The sequence below is a fragment of the Gopherus evgoodei genome, chromosome 1 (genome assembly GCF_007399415.2).
Source record: "Gopherus evgoodei ecotype Sinaloan lineage chromosome 1, rGopEvg1_v1.p, whole genome shotgun sequence".
Lineage (NCBI taxonomy): Eukaryota > Metazoa > Chordata > Testudines > Testudinidae > Gopherus > Gopherus evgoodei.
This window is the reverse complement of record NC_044322.1, coordinates 272,030,450-272,050,508: the sequence shown is the minus strand read 5'-3', so window position 1 is coordinate 272,050,508 and position 20,059 is coordinate 272,030,450. Positions and strand designations below refer to the sequence as shown.

Below are 20,059 nucleotides of genomic sequence, written 5' to 3'. Positions count from 1 at the left end.
TGGTCTGCATCATAGACACATCTACACATAAATCTCTTAGAGCTCAGAGCAGTGAGGAGAGCATGCCTTCACTTTCTTCCCCTCATAAAGAACAAATACCTGCGAGTCTTAACAGACAACATAGCATGTATGTATTACATAAACAGACAAGGGGGAGCATGATCACATTCCCTCTGCATGGAAGCCATTCGACTATGGAATTGGTGCATACGACATCAAATGCAGATCATCGCTTCCTATCTACCAGGCTGTCACAACACGACTGCCGACGCACTCAGCAGACACTTCTCGATGGAACACAAATGGGAACTGCACCCCGCAGTACTCCAACAGCTCTTCTCCCACTGGGGCACGCCATCCATAGATCTCTTCGCCACGACTCGAAACCGGAAATGCCCTCTGTTTTGCTCCAGGGCGGGACTCGGGATTGCATCCTTAGGGAATGCATTCCTCATCCCATGGAACAACTGCCTCCTGTACGCCTTCCCACCTATCCCTCTACTACACAGGGTTCTTCGGAAGATCACGGACGACAAGGCCCAGGTCATCCTTATTGCCCTGGCTTGGCCAAGACAGACGTGGTACCCCTACCTTCTCCGCATGTCATCCCGTCACCCATGGGCGCTCCCCAACAGACCAGACCTCCTTTACCAGGACAACAGACAAGTCCTTCACCCCCAGCTCCAAAAGCTCCACCTCACAGCCTGGTTCCTTCATGGTTCCAAACCCATGAACTAGCCTGTTCCGAGCAGGTCCAACATGTCCTCTTGCACAGTAGGAGAGATTCAACTCGTAAAACCTACCTTCAGAAGTGGAGACGTTTCGCTCTTTGGTGCTCACATAACCATTTAGCACCCAATAATGTGACCCTCCCTAACATTCTAGACTACCTCCTGAAACTAAAACAAGACGGACTCTCGATCAGCTCTATCAAGGTGCACCTGGCGGCGCTTACCACCTTCCATGACCTATTGGATGGGTACTCACTCTTTACACACCCCACCATTAAACGCTTTCTCGCTGGCCTGTAAAATCTTTACCCTGAGATTCACCCAACTGTGGCTACATGGAATCTTCACCTCATACTTCATGCCCTCATGAAACCTCCATTTGAGCCGTTAGCTACCTCCTCTCACCTCCATATGTCCATGAAGGTGGCTTTCCTAGTCGCCATAACATCAGCGAGGAGAGTTGGTGAAATGAGTGCCCTCATGGCCCACCCTCCCTATACAATCTTCTCCAAAGATAAAGTCACTTTGAGACCACATCCTAAATTTCTTCCTAAGGTGGTGTCAACCTTCCACCTCAACCAACCTATATACTTACCTACTTTCTATCCCAAACCTCACAAAACTCCGCAGGAAGCAACCCTGCATACTCTCGACGTGAGGAGAGCAATTGCCTTTTATTTAGAACGGACTAAACCATTTCGCAAGTCTCCACGACTCTTCGTTTCCATTGCCGAAAGATCAAGGGGCACGGCTATCTCTAAACAACGTCTGTCCAAGTGGATCTCTGACTGCATCCGATCCTGTTACCGTGCGAAGAATCTTCAGCCGCCCAATAACATTAGAACTCATTCCACTAGAGCCATGTCGGCATCCATTGCCTTCTTACACAATGTTCCCATTCCTGACATCCGCAAGGCAGCTACATGGTCATCTGAACACACGTTTGCAAAACACTATGCTCTCATGCAAAACACCACGGCAGACGCAATAGTAGGCCATACAGTACTGTCTTCAGTACTCCCTGCTGCATCTCCAAAGTCCCACCAACCTTAGTGGGTACTGCTACACATTCACCTAGAGTGGAGCACCCACAGGGACAGCACTCGAAGAAGAAGAGAAAGTTACTCACCTTGCAGTAACTGAAGTTCTTAGAGATGTGTGTCCCTGTGGGTGCTCCACTCTCCACCCTCCTCCCCTCTACTTTGGAGTACTAGTATGATGCTCCACAGTAGAGAAGGAACTGAGGAGGGGGTGGGGCGCACGCACTCAGGAAGATTCCAACTAGACGGGAGATACCATCTGGGTGTGTGCGCCCCAACCAGGCACTGCTACCGAAAATCTCCGATCAATAGCGCCGGGACGCACTGTCACCTAGAGTGGAGCACCCACAGGGATACACATCTCGAAGAACTTCAGTTACTGCAAGGTGAGTAACTTTCTCCTACTTTCTTGGCTTTTCACCTGGGAGCATCTGGTTGCTCAGTCTTCGCCAATCCTATGGTTGGTCGCTTCCTCAAGGGTCTGGAACGGCTGCATCCCCAGATCAGACAGCCTGTCCCTGCATGGGACTTTAACCTGGTCCTCTCCAGGCTAATGGGGGCCCCCATTTGAACCGCTAGTGACTTGCTCCCTTCTCTATATGTAGTGGAAGGTAGCCTTTGTAGTTGCCATTACGTCAGCAAGGAGGATGTCTGAGTTAGAGGCCCTTACTTCAGACCTACCTTATATGGTGTTCCACAGGGATAAGGTGCAACTCAGACCTAACCTGGCCTTTTTTCCCTAAGGGTGTGTCACACTTCCACACTAGTGAGGACATTGTCCTGTCTGTTTTTTATCCTAAGCCTCATGCCATTAGCCATGAGCAGAGGCTTCACTCTCTGGATGTTGGGCAAGCATTGGCCTTTTACGCTGAGTGCACTAAGCCGTTCAGAAAGTCGAACCAGTTCATAGCGGTGGCAGACTGGATGAAAGAACTCCCGCTTTCATCTCAGAGATTATCTTCCTGGATCGTGTCATGCATCCGCACATGCTATGAGCTGGCCAAAATACCAACCCCAGCTCTTACGGCACACTCCATGAGGGCTCAGGCCTCATCAGCGGCGTTCCTGGACCAGGTCCCAATTCAAGAAATCTGCCGGGCAACTTGGTCCTTAGTACATACGTTCACATCTCATTACACTATCATCCAGCAGGCCAGAGATGATGCAGCTTTCGGAAGAGCGGTGCTCCAATCAGCGATTCCATAACTCCGATCCCACTGCCTAGGTGGGAGTCACCTAATTGGAATTGATATAAGCAAGCACTCAAAGAAGAAAAAACAGTTACTCACCTTCTTGTAAGTGGTGTTCTTCGAGATGTGTTGCTCATACACATTCCAAACCCACCCGCCTTCCTCTCTGTCGGAGTAGCCGCCAAGGAGGAACTGAGGAGGAGCCGTGTCAGCAGAGTCATATATTGAGTGCCATGAAGGCGCCACTCTAGGGAGCTCCACAGCCGACCCGACGGGTGCTGCTAGGGGAAAAACTTTCCAACGACTGTGCATGTGGTGCACACACACCTACTTGGAATGGATATAAGAACACATCTTGAAGAACAACAGTTATGAGAAGGCGAGTAACCGTTTTTGACTCCGCCTGTGCGTGATTTCCCAACATCTCTCGCTTGAGCTTTATTTTGTGTGCTTTTTCCATAAAATGAATGGTTTTCCATGTTTAGTTGGAAAACGTTGAATTTTTCAGTGAGAGGGATACATATTGTATATGCTTTTTGGTCATTTCAGGTTACCTGGGGAAAATGCTATGCTCAGGCTTGTTGGCTGGAAGGCTTATGATCATACTGGTGAAAGATATGAATGGAGTATATAGTGGGAGGGGCAAAGCTTCACATTTGGATTAAAGTCCCACTTTCCAGCATCGCCTTGAATAGCTCAAAGAAAAATGAATGTTCAGTTTGGTTCATGCAGTTAAGAATGTAGGCTGTGGAGTGGGAAGGGGAGAGGGAGCACTGTTGAAATAGCATACACCGGGAGTTATTTCTGAATGAGCCAGCTCAGGAAAGGCATTAAGGGACATAGCCAGAGTATATCTTTTTCCTTTAAGAAAAAGCAGAGTAAGTTAATTCGACTCAGTTCTCTATTGTGGCCACCATCCTCTGCCCAACCAGCACCTGGAGTGATCCCTTTGGATGTACAGCCTGCTTGGGCCACCTATTAAAACTGTCTTGGACTGGATTTAAAAAAAAAGTTTCTGGAGTTTTATTTTAAATAATGTAAATGTTTAGTTGGCTTGGTTTTTTTTTTTTTTTTTAAGTTTACATTAAATTCTTGAACTGCATAGACTCCTCAGCATGTGCTGAACTGATGTAGTATTTCATCCTAGCAGTGCCTAGAAAACTCTGTTGCAGAATACTTCTGCTTTGGCATGACCTGGAGAGTTAATCAAACTCAAATCAAAGTGGAGTTAGACATCCATTCCTTGGACTGGATTGCTGTCCCCTGCATGTATATTTCACAGAACAGGCTTGTGGATTTGTTGTGCTTGTTTGCAAGGAAAGGCAAACTTGCAAACCTTGGATGTGTTCCAAAGGTGAGAGAGTTTGTGTATATGGTGAGGGTTGTTTAACTTTTGCTGTTTTGTAAAATATACTTTAGCAGCTGAAAGAGGCGGAGGGCAGCACTCAGAGTTGGAGACAGTGATGTAATGAGAAAATGACATAGAGAGGAAGTGGTGGGGAGTGGGAAGGGCTCAGTGTACTTTGACATCATCTAATAGGTTTTCCAGCCTGCTCAGCAGCTATTTTTACATCTCTAGCTCACAACATTTAGAACTCAGTTTGTCAGGCAGTGAAAGCCAACTTGCCAAAAGTGGGGTTGGTGGTATATCCCAGGGTGGACTTGAGGGGCTGCAGAGCAGTTCTGCAACTGGGCAGGGATCCAGATTCCCAGGCCTGCCTGCTCTTACAGAGAATTCACAACTGTGCTTTACCTTTGGCCACCTGTCTCTCATGGATAGGAGTATTCTGAGCTGGCAGTAGCAGCTGTGACTAGATGATTGAAAGGTTTAGTGTATATGAACTGCAGGCTTCTCCTGAGAACTAAAGAGGCAAGCTTTTGACAGTGTTCCCGACTTAGTCTCTTTAATTCTCTCTGAAGGTCTTTATTAGTGGAAGATAGAATCCTGGGAACATCCACAGTTAACTGTGATTTATGTAATGCAATCCTTATCAGTTAAAAGGACGTAAGGATCACAAACCACCAGGATGGGAGTTTTTCCCACTATTTATTTAGGAAGTATTAACAGGTTTACAAATCCTTGTCATGTAAATATTAGAAACAAACCAATTGTCATTAGAATAATGAGCTTTTGTTTAAGGAGATTTTTATACAGAAATATACCATTGGCAATATTGAAATGCCAATAGTGATCCTGGGGGATCCAACCTACCTGTTCGTCCCCTGGATCATGAAGCTGTATGCCAGTCACCGTGACAGCACCAAGGAAAGATTCAGCTACCCAGCTGAGCAGGTCAGATGACGGTTGAATATCTTTCGTGGCTTGAAGGGATGCTGACTGTGTTTACTCACAAGATTGCATCCCAGTGAAGAAAAACCCCAATAGTTATAGGTGCCTGCTGTGTCATGCAGAATATCTGTGAAGCAAAGGCGGAAGAGTTGCCGCTGGGGCGGAGGTGGAGTAGCTTTCTGCTGAGTTGGACAAACAGACACAAGGGACTATTAGAAGAGCTCAATGCAGAGCAGTATGGCTCAGAGGCTTTGAAAGAGCACTGTAACAGTGAGTTGCAGTAATGCATTGTGATGTACTATGCTGTGCCTGACCTTGCTGCTTTGGTGCCTGTTAATAATTGTGTGGTGCTTGGAGTACATATGTGAATAGAACACTGTCAGTGCACCTATTAACGTTGGGGTGCTTACTATACATTTATGATTATTACACTGTCACTGATCCTGTGAGTTGTCACACTGTACAGTAACAAGTATATGGATGCCAGGAACTTTGCAGCCTGTATTGTGAACTGATAAAGATGAATTATTTTCCAAATAATAGAATTTTATTCAGTAGCAAATTCAGTGCAAAGAAAAATCCATGCAACTTAAAAGCAGATACATACAAAAATTAAATGAATGGAACAAAACTTAACAAGGGAAAAGAACATGCTTGTCCATTTTAGCTACACATACAGCAACCATGGTTTTCACAGGTCAGTGTAGCTGAAGCTGTGCTTGTCCTTAATGTCCCCCAAGGTGGAGTGATACAGGGAGGGATGCGGCCCCTGATGCCACATGGAATATTAAGGGCGGGCGCAGAGCACAGTTGCCAACTTTCACATGGTAAATAAGCACCCCGACTTTCACAATAAGTCAAAAATCAAACTAATCTTATTTCAAAACAAGCCAATCCCTGAGAACCCCAAGACTCTGTGACTAGATCCCCCTGGCGTGCAGTCTGGGACTGTGGTGGGCCCGCTGTGCACCCTTGACTCTCTTCCCCTTTTGTCCCCCCCACCCCTGCTTGCCACGAGCCCATCAAAAAAAAAAAGCAACAAGCTACAAGCCAATTAAACCAAAAACAAGCCCAATTTCTGTGCTTCCCCCACCATGGGTTTGGCATGTCTGGCGCAGGTAGATGTTGTAATGAAGTTCATTGACTGGAAAGGGAGGCAAGCCTGTAATTCTTGAACCTGTAGATTCAGAAAAGTCTGCAGCATCTATTTGTTGTCAGAGAAGCCCCATTATGTTCTGGTGCAGCTTCTTCTTCTTTTCCTGCTTGGACTTCTGGACCATTTTCGTGTATGCCCTTTCCTTCTCCAGGCTGTCTTTAGTGTTCACCCTCCAGGCCGTTTGCTCATGGTCAGATGCAGCACTGGGTTGCAGGATTGCACTGAACATGTGAGTCAAATCCTCTCCTTTCTCCTCCCCGTCTGGTTTGGGTGTGAAGGGGGAACCCCTCAAGGCAGCAACCACAGCAGCTGCAGATAACGCACACAGGTTTCATAGTCAATATAGTCACAATGGAAAGCAAAAGTTAAGATTCAAAACACCCTTTCCTCACTCCCCTGATGTTTTAAAGAAGACATGCTTCTTCTTATTCTGCTTTTGCTTGTGTATGGTGCCACTCACAACACCATCCGTGGTGAGTATGACCTGTCAGGGGTGAGGAAAATGAGGAGGGAATTCTGTGTTGCATGAAACTGAGTATAGAGCACTGACACTGAATACTGACACCATTTTCCAGAGGTGGTAGTGGTTGTAGTTGATATCTCACGCCTTAGGGTAACAGAGAGAGCACTGCTGTTGTAGGTGTCCCGAAGCCTCCTGGGCCCGTATGCTGCTAGCCTGGGTACTGCAGTGGTACCTGCTGAAATTATCACGGACTGTCCTGAGAAAATATCCTACCATGGAGGAAGAAATAAGGCTGCCGTCCCTAGAAACTTAGGGGAGAGGATTGCAGAATGCCTCTATGAAAATTTCATCGAGATCTCTCAAGTGGATTCAGGGGCATGCCTGTGTTCATAAACTGCTCTGCATGGCCCCTGCCTCCCCGGCTCACCTCTCTGCTGGGGAATGAAAAGCTGATAATATCACCTTTCAGTTGAGTTTTGGAATGGGGAGAGCTGCAACTAAGGTTATACCCTCATGTGGCATCATAAAGTTCTCCAATTAATGAAGAGTTAAATGAGGACCTATTTTATCTAAATTAGAAGTGCAGAATTTTTTAGGGGGATAGAGGTAGATGTAGAGTTTGAGTTTTTTTTTCTATATCTTTGTTTTTATGTTTTACTATCTTTTTACCTTCCAGTTCATGGTCTTTATGATCTACCTGTCTAGACATCATGCAGATCGAAGCATTAGAAATGCATAGGAAGAAACTGACTTATAGTAATTAAAATTAGGCTTAAAAATAAGTGATATTACATGCACTGTACTAATTTTTTTGTTACCTTCTTGAATTGCATGAGCCCCACAGCATGTGCAGGAAGATACAATTGCAGCAGCCTAATTTAAATTACACAACAATCTAATGGTAGCAAATGCAATGACCTAATCCAAATCAGTAAGAGAATCCTCTATTCTTCCTGTCAATTTTGTTGTGATTCTGCTTTTGTGCAAAACTATTTCTGCCAGCACAGAGCATCATTTGCTTGAATGTGTCTGAAAGTCAAGTTGAAATCAGTGAGAATTGTGACCAATTTAAAAAAAAAAAAAAGTCAAGTTCCTTGGTCATTAATGCAGGCATACCTTAATTTTTTTTCTTTAGTGCTTCTCATGCTGTTAAGTGAATTTAGTTTTAATATTACATGGATTTTTTCCTTATGGTTTTTACTCCATTTGCTCAGCACAGTGATACGATGACCCCCAGACTACCTGGAGGTGAGAAATTCTTGTTTTGGTTTTGGGAAATGGAAAGCTTAGACTGAACTGTTCCAGCCTTGCATTTAATTATCCTTCAGGTGATTACAAGTGGTTATTCACTTTTTTTTTTTTTTTGGGCAGCACTATATGGCTGTCGATACAGTGCCTCAGCCCTTTAGGATAACAGCTATTTCTAGTGACATATTTCTATTTGGAAAGATATTGGAGTGTCCTTGTAGTTGGTGTGTGTGTCTCAATCAACCCATTTTAGTCATTGGAGTGTCTTTGCCCTCCCCACCCTCAGTCCCATCTGTCTTGACAGGCATTCTCTGCCAACGGTAAAAAACATTGAGGGTGGGCATTGCATATCCCAGTCACCTAAGCCATCCGGGGTCTTCCTCTGCATGTTGCCATTTCGCCATGCACTGGTATGTAGTGACCAAAGGTCATTAACCATCAGACAGCCATTTGATGATTTGTGTCACAAATGTCCATATTACAAACCCCACCACCAAATTGGCACTTATTCCAAGCCTCTCTTTCACTCCCAGTAGAGGAGCCATAGACTGAAGTCGGCTAATCACCATCTGCTGAGAGGTGGTTCTTCCAGGTCAGAGTGCAGGTATATTAATGGGGGCAGTGTGTGTTTGGAAGCCTGCATTATCACTGTCTGAATTCACATTTTCTGTGCCTAAATAGAGGATACTTTCCCAGAGCCTTGTCTCCTAGTTTTGTGCTTATAGTGGGGATGGGATGGGGGAGGGGAGAGAGAAGAGAGAGGAGAGGAATGGGACAAGGTCACGTGATGGTGCTTGTCTGGCAAGTGTTAGGGTTCTGAGTAGAGAAACCAACTGTGTACTATTTTGGGTGAATGAGGTTGGATGTCACTGCAAGTGGTTTCATGAAGAAGCCCACCCCTCTGTTATGCAGACTGCAAATTGAGATCCATCCCGCTGCATGCACATTCTGCCTATTGAAGCAGGGAGATTTTTATCTCTGAGCTTGGTGTTGACGGGAAGGAAATTTTTTTTTTTTTTTGCTGGGACTCGTTGATTCTAATCGGGATTTGTCACTGCCTCCATTGTCTATCTGTCCCTGTGCAGGCTCAGCTTCTTAGTCTATCATTAAGCAGCCTTCTCAGTGCATTGATAGATTGTGTTTGGGGCCTTCTCTGAGGATTAAACAGCCCTTCCTCTGGCCTAAGGGACATCATCTTTGTTACTGCGTCTGCCTTCTAATCCTGGGACGTCCTCAAACATGTTGGATAAAGCCAAGACTCTCCAACCTGCCTATGTCGGGATTGTGCCACTCGCAGAGACTGTGTCGAAGCAGGGGAAGAGCTGTTTAAACACTTGTCAGGATTCATACCACAGCTTGCGGGAAGGTTAGCGGTCTCTGCCCTGTTTGCCTTTTTTGTTTGTATATTGAATCTCTCTGGTCTTCCCTTCACATTTCTCGGCAGTCATCCGGACTCAGGTGTTTCCTGATGGCTCCTGTGCTCTGCCACCCAAGAAGACCTAAAGCCATGCTTACAGAGCTGTATTGGTACATGTATAGCGCAGTGGTTCTCAGACTTCTGTATTGGTGACCCCTTTCACACAGCAAGCCTCTGAGTGTGGACCCCCCCCCCTTATAAATTAAAAACACTTTTTTATATTTAACACTATTATAAATGCTGGAGCCGAAACAGGGTTTGGGGGTGGAGACTGACCGCTTGTGACTCCCCATGTAATAATCTCACGACCCCCAGTTGAGAACCCCTAGTATAGCGTGTTTTACCAGTGCTTAGTTGCTGGGGATGGCTTCAGTCTTCTTTTAAGGTTCTAATTCATTACTGTATGTGCGTGGAGGGCTCTTGTAATCAGGAGATGGGACTTTTTAGTGAGGAATGTAAAGGCTTGGCTTTCATGGAAGCCCCTTGGCCTTGGAGTGGGAAGGTGTGCCACACCTTCGGGAGTAGGGGAGACCCCCTCTCTTTCACAGGAAATGATTTAGGCACAAGGTAACTTAACATTTGAAGGAGGTCTGAGACGGAGCTTTTCTGTAAATATCTAATACAATTTTATTTTAAACATTTTTATTGTACTATAAATGTACTTGATACTTTAACAAACAGATTAGCCACATTCTCTATGCCAAAGAGCTTACAACCTAAACACAAGGCACAGAACAACATTCAGAAGAGAAAAAGTATGCAGGGAGACTATGGATGAAGAGGAGTGGTGCTGGGGGGGATTGCTTGAAGGTGTGGGTTTGAAGGCGTGGGAGGAAGATGATTGATGGATGAGGGCAAGAAGAGTTTTCCAGGCATAATACGCAGTATGATAGAAGGCAACAAACAAAAGTTGGGACACGGGATGAAGAAAACACGGATTACGTTGATCAGAATGAGTAGTGGGAACACTTAGGTAGGAGCAAGATTATAATAGAGCCTTGTTGATGAAGACCAGGATCTTTAATATAACATGCTGAGTGGGAAGCCAGTGGATGGATTCAAAAAGGGGAGTGATATGATCTGAGTGAGAGGAGAGGAGGATGAGTTTAGCAGTGACATTTTGGACAGATGAGGTGAGGAAGAGTTGAGAGGCAAGGAGCCAGATGGGAGAAGGTTACAGTAATTAAGGAGAGAGAGATGGCCAGTGCATAGAAAAAGATTTTAGCAGCTGGATTTAGATTTCCTTCACCCTTCCACCTCCTTCCCCGCCCCCCAGCTTCAGGACTGCAGAGGCTGCCAGCACAAAGTGAATAAAGCACCTACCCAAACCCCTATATTAAGTGTAAAAAAAGCAAGTGTAAAACTTTTCTGCAATGCAGATGTGTTGGGCACTCTGAGGCAGAGGAGATAACTGTGACATGCCGCCACTCTAGTTTCAATCACTCACTGATCAGAGATTTTAATTTCAACTAATCTGTGACTAATTCCCTTTCCTCTTCCTCCATTTCCAGTTAACAAAAGGTGTTTAATCTACAAAAAGACTCATAGTTTTCTCTTTGTTCCCAAGGCATTAGTTTCTATGAGGGGATTCCTCAGGGAATCTGAGAGGCTTGGGTGAACATCTTGAATTTCTGTTAGGAGACAGCCAGACAACAGTTGTGTATTCTGTCCTGTTATAGATCTCTTGGTGATCATTGCTCAGATGGAGTGAAGGTGGAATTCTGTAATCTCTTGCTCAGTCTGGTACTGTCCCAACTGAGAGATGTATCTGTAGTGGAGTGAATTAAGAATGCCGAATTCCTGGGCAATTCTAATTCTTTAAATTGTGTTGCGGACTGTATATACAGATTGTGTAGGTATAGGATGATAGCAATAGTTTAGCTGACCACTTCTCAGTAATCAATGACTATTGGATACAAATACCATATGCAATGGGAAGAGATTGTTTTAACTAACTACCCTCTAGTAGGGGCAGGAAGAAGGAGAAATGGATGCTGCTTACTCCTTTCTTCCTGTCAAGGAAAGGAAAGAAATTGCTGTTACCATAGCAAAAGTGGGGCATGACCCAGTAACCTAAGTGCTACTCCATTCATTCTCCTGCGTTCTCAGGATGCCAGCTTTATTTATGCCCCAGCATGCACTGTATTTTTGTATTTGCGGAGCCAAATGTCATGAGTTCTGGGGAGGCACACTGCACTCTAGGCAATAAAGTTTAAGACTAGTCTACACTAAAAAATTGGGTTTACCCAGCTACGTTGCTCAGGGATGTGAAAAATCTACATCCCTAAGCAGTGTAGTTAAACTGACCTAACCTCCAGTGTAGACAGCCCTGGATGGATGGAAGAATTTTTCTGTTGACACAGCCATCGCCTCTCGAGGGGGAGGTGGATTACCTACACCAAGGGTGAACCCCTCTCGTTGGCGTAGGTAGTGTCTTACGCTGAAGTGTTACAGCGGCACAGTTGCAGCATTTCAAGTGTAGGCAAGCTCTTAATGGAAATTCTGAAGCTTAGGGATGTAGAATGGAGTTGCAATACCATGTGGACTACATTGTACTAGCTCCTGCTGGAATGTGATCTACAGCATTCTGCTACCACCAAAAGCAGGAAACTATGGTATTTCTGTTCCTTGCTTCCACTGCATCTGCAGTGGGAGAGTTGGTGTCAGTGTCTCCCCCCACACCAAGCTAGGCTGTATTGAAATCTGTGGGTGCAAATTCCTGAAAATAAGAAGTGTTCATATCTAGTAAATATTCATGCCATCCTTCTTTGAAAGCCCCTCACCCCTGCTCAGAAGCAGCTGCCTCTGGGGTAGACCTCATACCCTTTCCTTCCCCAGAACCACTGGTAGTATGACAGCCAGAACTTCGTCAGTTCATTTCTTAAGTTGATGTGAAGGCAGTGTGTGAACCAATAAACTTTTGAGTTTGAGGCAGGAAAGTGAAGCAGGGACAAGTAGGTGTTTTAAACAGAGGGACAGGCGAAAACAGTGACCTAAAGATAAAGTAAGTGGGGGAGGAGGAGAAACTAAATCAGCAATGTTTAGCAGTGCTTGAAAGTTTATTTCCACTCACATCAGACTCCTGATACTCAGTCCTTGCATTAGGACCTTTTCCATTAACTTTCAGAATTCTGCTGGACCAATGATGTACTCCATGTCAGTAGTAAATTTGAGTATTTTACATATCCCCCTTTACTGTCACTCACATTCTCCACAAGAACACTGTTCTGGACACATTCCCTCTTCCTGACTCTGTAGGTCTGAATCTCTGCTCTCATATGGGAGAAGATAAGAGTTTGGGACAGGTATGGTGGAGGAGGTCCCTCAGTGAACTTCAGACTTGGCAGCCAAAGTATCCCAGACCTACTTGAGGCAGCCCTGCTTATAAACCTGGTGAAGGGTGATGGCATATTCATATTTTGTAAGAGATGTGGGTGTTGGGGCTGAAAGCTTTGCAAATTTCAAAAGTCTACAAGCAATGTTTTCCATTCAAGATTCCTTGGGAATGAGTGGGGCTTCAGAGTATTATAGGAATGTCTATTCATCTTGTAACATCTGCAGAAGTTCTCCTTGACCTCTGAGCACTGCAAAGCGGGCCAAGCCCTTACATAGTGTGGGAGGAGAACATTATTAGCTTTGACAAACTTCATGAAGCCAGTCAATGGCTGATAATATTCATGAGATCCTATTTCTGAGGAGAACAGCTCCAAAAACAAACTTCTCAAGTTCTCCAAAACTGTGCAACAGCTCTTACCAAGAGCTCTTGAATGAAACAAACTTTGTTTGGACTAATTTTTGAGAGAAGACTTTCCAAAAATGGTTTAGTCTCTTCCAATAGTGAATTATATCTCTTTTCTAAGACCTGTATCTCAAACTGTACAAGCAGTTTACCTCCGTTTTTGTCGTAACTTCCCTGGTCACAAACCATGTACGAAAAGTTGATGTGTTTGGGACTCTTTTTGAGGAGTGTTAGTGCTTGTGAAAATGTGCCTTATCATAGAAACCTTGTTACAACCTTTATTATGCAGACAGTCTTTCCATAATTGAGAGGGCTAACATTATGTGGGGGATTAACCATGGGACTGTAAATAAGAACTCTTGACCTTTTTTACAGACTCTGTCAATGATCCATTTTGTGACCTAATAATTTAATCTCTTTCCCTATTTATAAAAATAGGAAGAACCTCACAGAGGTAGGGAGATTAACAGTTAATAATCTGTACAGTCCTTTGAAGAGGTAAAAATCTGCAAACGTGTGTTTATTAATGCACAGGTCAACTCATGAGGTAAAGAAAGTCTCCATTTGTTGTCATAACACCTCCAGCCACCAGAGGGCAAAAGTATTACAAACTGGTAGTCTTAACATTTTTAATATCCAGTAGAGAGCAGAAGAGCACATACAACACAAATATGGTATGTTAACAATATTGGAAGGTCTAAGCAAAATGTACAGATTTCTAACAAGAAGTTTGTTTCTGGATATTTGTTCCTTGATTTGTCTGACAGCACAGCCTTGGAGTTGAATGTTTTCTGTAACTATTGTATGTGTCGTCGAGTTCAGAATGGACTACAAATGGACCTGAGGAGGCTGTGAAGGATATCACTATGATGGGTGATATAAATGCATGGATAGATAATATGAGAAATTAGGCAGTATTATTGTCTTGAGTTTACAAGATGTAACAGGTATGTGTCTGAAATATGACCTGATATTACCACTATATTGAATGAACTGCTCGTTGGAGTTAGTGCTTCTCGATCTTGAAGTGGCTGCTGTTTGGAGTATCTTTTACACCAGGAGCAAATAGGCTGGAGCCTCTTGTGGCAGATCACAATGCACATCCAATGTAGGCAGCTGGAATCTTTGTAACTACAATACTAGTAAACACTTCTGAAGAATATTGCTGACAGAATGACTGATTAGACTACTCCAAAGGGGTGGGGTGTACAGTGGACACAGCTTCCACCTTATCCAGTGAACAAACTGTGATAATCATGTGCTAGTGTGAGGTGGCTCAAAGGCAAACTGGCAGTTTAGGCTTTTTCTCTTAATCCTCAGCATGCCATCCTTGGCCATACAGATTGGAGAAGTTGCAAAGGAGGCTGGTAACTGGTGGACATGAAGATGTTGGACTGGAAGTTGTGTGAGAAGGGCAGCTGTGTGAGAGGTTTTCATATGTCAAGTAGGAAAGTCGTACCCAAGGCCATGTCTACCCAACAAATTTTGCCAATGCAAGTTGTCACACTTAGAACAGCAACTGTATGCTATCACTTGCGTGTGTGCATGCTTGGTTCCTTGCGTCGGTACTGCACATACTCACCAGGAGTGAGTGTTGATGCACAGTGTGGTTCACCATGGGTAGGTATCCCAGTGTGCCACGCGTCACCATTCAGCACACTGTCTTATAGGTAGTTTTGGCAACTCATAGTGGGGCAAAAATGAGTCATACAGACTAGGAGCAAGGCGTCAACCTCCCATAATGCAATGTTCTTCATCCCATAATACCATATCTATCTCATAGTTTTCATCCCTGTTTTCAGTTTCCCACAAACCTGTGCATGTTGCTGCCTGCCATCTCTGACAGAAACATGAAGCCTGCACAGCTCTGCACCACAGTCATGAGCATTGCAAGCACAGGAAGCACTGGCCTCTAGAGTATTTGCAAAGCCAGAAGAACTGTGAGGAACATGATGATTTCCTAGTGGTCAGTTTGCTGTGGAATATAGTGAGAAACAATTTGAGGTAGCTGTTGGTGTTCATTAAGGAGCTTCAGATGGAGCACTTTGTCTGGGCTCAAGAAATGAGCACTGACTGATGAAATCACTTTGTAATGCAGGCCTGAGATGACAAGAAATGGCTGCAGAACTTTCAGATGTGCAAGACCACATTCCTGGATTTGTGTGCCAAGCTCGCCCAAGCCCTCCAATACAGGGACACCAGATTAAGCTACACTGACAATGGAGAAGCTAGTGGTGGTCACACTATTTAAACTTGTAATGTTGGATTGCTACCAGGCAGTGCAAAGTCATTTTGGAGTGGGAAAATCCACTGTGGGGGCCTATGTCATATGGGTGTGCAGGATTATTTATAGTCTCCTGCTATTCAGGAATGTGATTCTTGGTAATGTTTGGAACTTAGTGGATGGCTTTGAAGCAATGGGGTTCCTGAACTGCAGTGGAGGAACAGATGGCATGCACATTGCTATTTTGGCCCCAGAGCACCTTGCCACAGAGTACGTCAACAGAAGTGGCTACTTTTCTATAGTTTGCAAGTTCTTCTTCGAGTGATTGCACATGTCCATTCAACTTAGGTGTGTGTGCTCACCACATGCACTGGTGCTGGAAGTTTTTCCCTCACCAGTATCCATAGGAGACCGGTTCTGGCGCCCCCTGGAGTGGCACGCATTTGCCGGGGCATATAGGGCACTGCCAGCTCCATCCACCCTCAGTTCCTTCTTGCTACCAGTGACGGTGCATGAAACTGGTGCTGCTTCAGCTAGAGCTGTTGCTTTTCATTCGTTCGAACTCTTTTGCCTCTTGCAAATATTACTGTGTATAGTTTCCCTCTAGTTTAGTTCAACCTATTTGTTAAGTTAGAGATGTAGTAGGTCCCGAAAGGGACTTCGCATCAGGGTGGGGCATGTCCTGGGCCCCAGGCTTTAAACACTGCAATCTCTGCAATCTCTGTGCCCATTAACTATCCATATTATAGTTGTTTGTGGTGCTTGAGTGAAGGTCACATTAGTGATGAGTGCAAAATCTGCAAGTCCTTCAAGGCCAGGCCAAAGGAGGAGTGTGACATTCGCTTGAAGGTGTTGCTGATGGAGTCTGCCCTTACCCCTATGCCAGAGCAGCGCTCCGATCCAGCGCTGAGCACCATGATCTCAGTGTGCAGCGCCCTGCCGGTACCATCTATGAGCTCCAGCCAAGAAGCCCAGGAAGACGGGGAAGGAAGGTCTCCAGCTTCCCACAAGGGAAAGGACAAGTCTGGGGTGGACCAAGCCTTTGTCTTGGGTGCCTCTTTACCCCCTTGGGGATCCCAGGCCTCAGCTCAGGTTGAGCGGTATAGCCCAGCCCACTCCCCACTGGCTACCCCAGATAGCGGCAGAAGTCCTTGTCAGCTCCGGGTGTCCACGCTGGAGGCCCTCCAAGTGGTGCTAGATATTGTCCTTCTTGGTGCTGCCCTCTCCAACCCTTGCAGGGTCCCAGTCCTAGGGTAAACCTGTGTTGGGACCACCACAGTCTCCACTTTCCCGGCAGCGCTCCCTGTCACAGGGGACATCGACCAGCGGTCTCCTTCTCACAGCCGACATGCTTCTGACCATGATAGGCAGACGCTTCATAGCACCATTCAGTCTCTGGACCCAGGACAAGCGCAGAGAGGCTCAAGGTGTGGCTCACCCATAACCAGGTGTAGACCTCTGTAGGCACATGCCCCTCCTGCCCCCCCCCCCCAGCAGGAGTTTGAGTTGGTGCCCAGAATCTCCACAGCACCAGTACCACTCCAGGGACAGGTCGAGGGATCGACAGTACCGTTCCTCAGACCATCGCCGATCCCCCAGGGCGGCATCACTGCGTCCGGCTACATCGTCACAACGCCTAGCCTATTGTAGTACCCATTCGCGCTCCACATCCTGGTACTGCTCATTAAGTGTGAGGTGCAGATTGCCAGCCCGGGACCATTGCGGATCTGCCGAGCGCCGCTAGTTGCCGAGGCCCCAATCCAGACGCTCATTGAAGTCAGCCAAATCCAGCTCCGGGAGGGGTGACCGGTACTGATTTGGTTCAGATCCACCAATCAGCCTCGTCTCAGTTGCAGGAGAGTAACTGATCAAGTTCTGAGCAAGGTTCCCTAGTGGCAGGACAGGCTCTGGCACCTATGGTGCAGACTACGTCTGTGGCAATGCTGCCAGACTCCGTGGGAAGTAGGAAGTGGGCGAGCAAGCCACCAGACCACCTATGGTTGCAGAGGACCCCTTGGTACCAGCTTCTTCCTCATAGTCGCCGGACAAGGCCATAATAGGGCTCCCTCTACCAATGCCCTAGGATGATGCTAAGATGCATCAGGAGCTGTTGAAGAGGGTTGCCGCCAACCTGGGCTTCCAGGTGGAGGAGTTAGAGGAACCTGCACACTCTCTCTTGAATGTTCTCTGCCCCATGACTTTAACTAGGGTAGCTTTGCCCCTGCATGACAAGGTCACTAAAATTACAAATGCCCTCTGGCAGACCCCCTCCTCCTTGCCTTCGATCTCCAAAAAGGTGGAGTGCAAGTACTTTGTGTCATATAAGGGCAACAAGTACCTTTATATCCACCCTGTTCCCAATTCCCTGGTGGTAGAGGTGGTCAACCACAGGGAGAAACAAGATCAAATGGGGGCTACCCCTAAGAATAAAGACTCAAGGAGACTGGACTTTTTTGAGTGTAAAGTTTATTCGACCTCCAGTTTACAGTTGCAGGTGGCCAACCATCAGGCCTTACTAGGCCACTATGATTTTAATATGTGGCAGGTCATGACCAAGTTTGAGAGTGCCCTTCCTGAGGCTTCTAGGAAGGCATTCCGGGTGATCCTGGATGAGCTCAACTGCAGTCTGAGCAGCCCTCCATGTGGCACTGGACAGGGTGGACACACCACCAGTACCCTGGCATCGTCAATCTCGTTGCTCAGGGCTTCGTGGCTGCCCCTCTCTGGTCTGTCTTCGAAGGCTCAGCAGTCAATACAAGACCTCCCTTTCGATGGGCATGTCTTATTTGCAGAACAGACAGACATTAAGCTCCATGGCCTGAAAGATTCCCATACAATCCTAAAAACACTGGGCCTGTATGTCCCCAGCCCTGCCTGCAAGCAGTTAAAGCCACAGCAGCCTCAGAGCCAGTGGAGCCACCCTCACCAGGAGCCTCCCCACAAAAGATCCAGGGGCTACAGGAAGTGCCCTGGCCACCAGCCCCCATCTACATTCCAGGTGGGTTCAACCTTCAGTAAGCAGACGGGCAAGCGCCGATTTTGAGGGTACGCCCGAGGGCAACCTACTGGACTGTTCCCTGGATCCTTCCTCCCCTCTGTTTGCCAACTGTCTTTCTTCCTTCCCCCTTGCGTGGGCATCTATAACATCGGGCCAATGGATCCTCAATATGGTGGTGCAGGGTTATATCCTTCAGTTACTTTCTACCCTCCCTTCCCACCCCTCCTCCCCATCCCTCTTCAGGGACTCCTTTCATGAGAATCTTCTTGTACAAGAGGTAGAGGGTCTACTACAGCTGGGTGCGGTGGAGGTAGTTCCTGTGGAATACAGGAACAAGGGGTTCTATTCCCAATACTTTTTAATCCCCAAAGCCAAGGGCGGTCTGCAGCCCATACTGACCTGCGGGGCTTGAACCGCTGCTTAGCGAAACTAAAGTTGCGTATGGTCTCCCTGGCTTCCAGCATCCCCTCCCTGGATCCAGGAGACTGGCACGCCACCCTCGATCTGAAGGATGTGTACTTCCACATCACCATCTTCAAGGAACACAGACGATTCCTGCAGTTCATGGTAGGTCCTGACCAGTATCTGTTTGTGGTCCTCCCATTTGGACTAGCGACTGCACCCTGGGTATTTACCAAGTGCATATCAGTGGTGGTGGCTTACCTCAAAGGTCAGGGTATCCAGATCTACCCGTACCTCGATGACTGGCTTGTCAAGGGCAACTCCAGGTCCAAGGGGACGTCGTGGTGCTGCTAGCTGCGTGCAGTCCCCTCGGCCTGTTGGTGAATGACACAAAATCCACGTTAGTTCCAGTACAGAGGATGGATTTCATCAGGGTGGTGCTCAACTCAACCTGCAGCAGTGTGTTCCTGCCTCTTGAGAGATTTAGGATACCGATGGACCTCATAGCGGAAGTCTCTGCCTTTCCCCTGACCATGGCCAGGATTTGCCTACACATACTAGGTCTAATGGTAGCATGTACATATGTGGTGTGCCACTCTAGACTCCAGATGTGACCCCTGCAACAATGGCTAACGATGGTCTACTCTTAGTCCAGGGACTATTTGGAGAAGGTTGTCACCATCCCCATGACAGTATTTACCTCGCTGTGATGGTGGACTGACCCTGGTAAAATCCTGGAAGGATTTCCCTTCGTCAGCACTCCTCATTCAGTTGAGTTGGTTTTGGATGCCTTGGTTGGGGGTGGGGCACACCTCTGCACCCTCCAGACCCAAGGTATGTGGTCCCCTGTGGAGTCAATGCTACATATAAACATCAAAGAGTTCAGGGTGGTGCCCAGAGCATGTGCATTCATCCTACCTCATGTCTGGGGCTGAGTGGTCAGAGTCCTCACGGACAACACAACCTCTATGTTCTACATCAACAGGCAAGGTGGAGGCACTCAGTCTCTGGGACTTCTGCATTGACCACGGAATCCATCTAGAAGCATGTCACCTGGAGGCAAGGAACACCCTAGCAGATCACCTAAACAAGGACTTCTCCTCTCACCATGAGTAGGTGCTCCACCCAGAAGTATCTGGCATGATCTTCCAGAGGTGGGGA

General features: G+C 46.5%; 1 protein-coding gene across 6 annotated transcripts in view; it reads left to right on the top strand.

Moving 5' to 3' along the window:
* The window catches only part of MRTFA (myocardin related transcription factor A), a 169,070-nt gene that overhangs the window by 58,651 nt on the left and 90,360 nt on the right, over positions 1 to 20,059 (top strand). Inside the window, exon 1 of one of the 6 annotated variants that reach the window (XM_030546873.1) lies at positions 8,935 to 9,484. The exons of the other annotated variants lie outside the window; for them this stretch is intronic. Within the exon in view, the coding sequence (XP_030402733.1) occupies positions 9,358 to 9,484 (127 nt within the window). The 5' untranslated portion in view covers positions 8,935 to 9,357. Of the gene's footprint in view, positions 1 to 8,934; positions 9,485 to 20,059 lie in introns of those variants that run through there. 6 annotated transcript variants of the gene reach the window in all.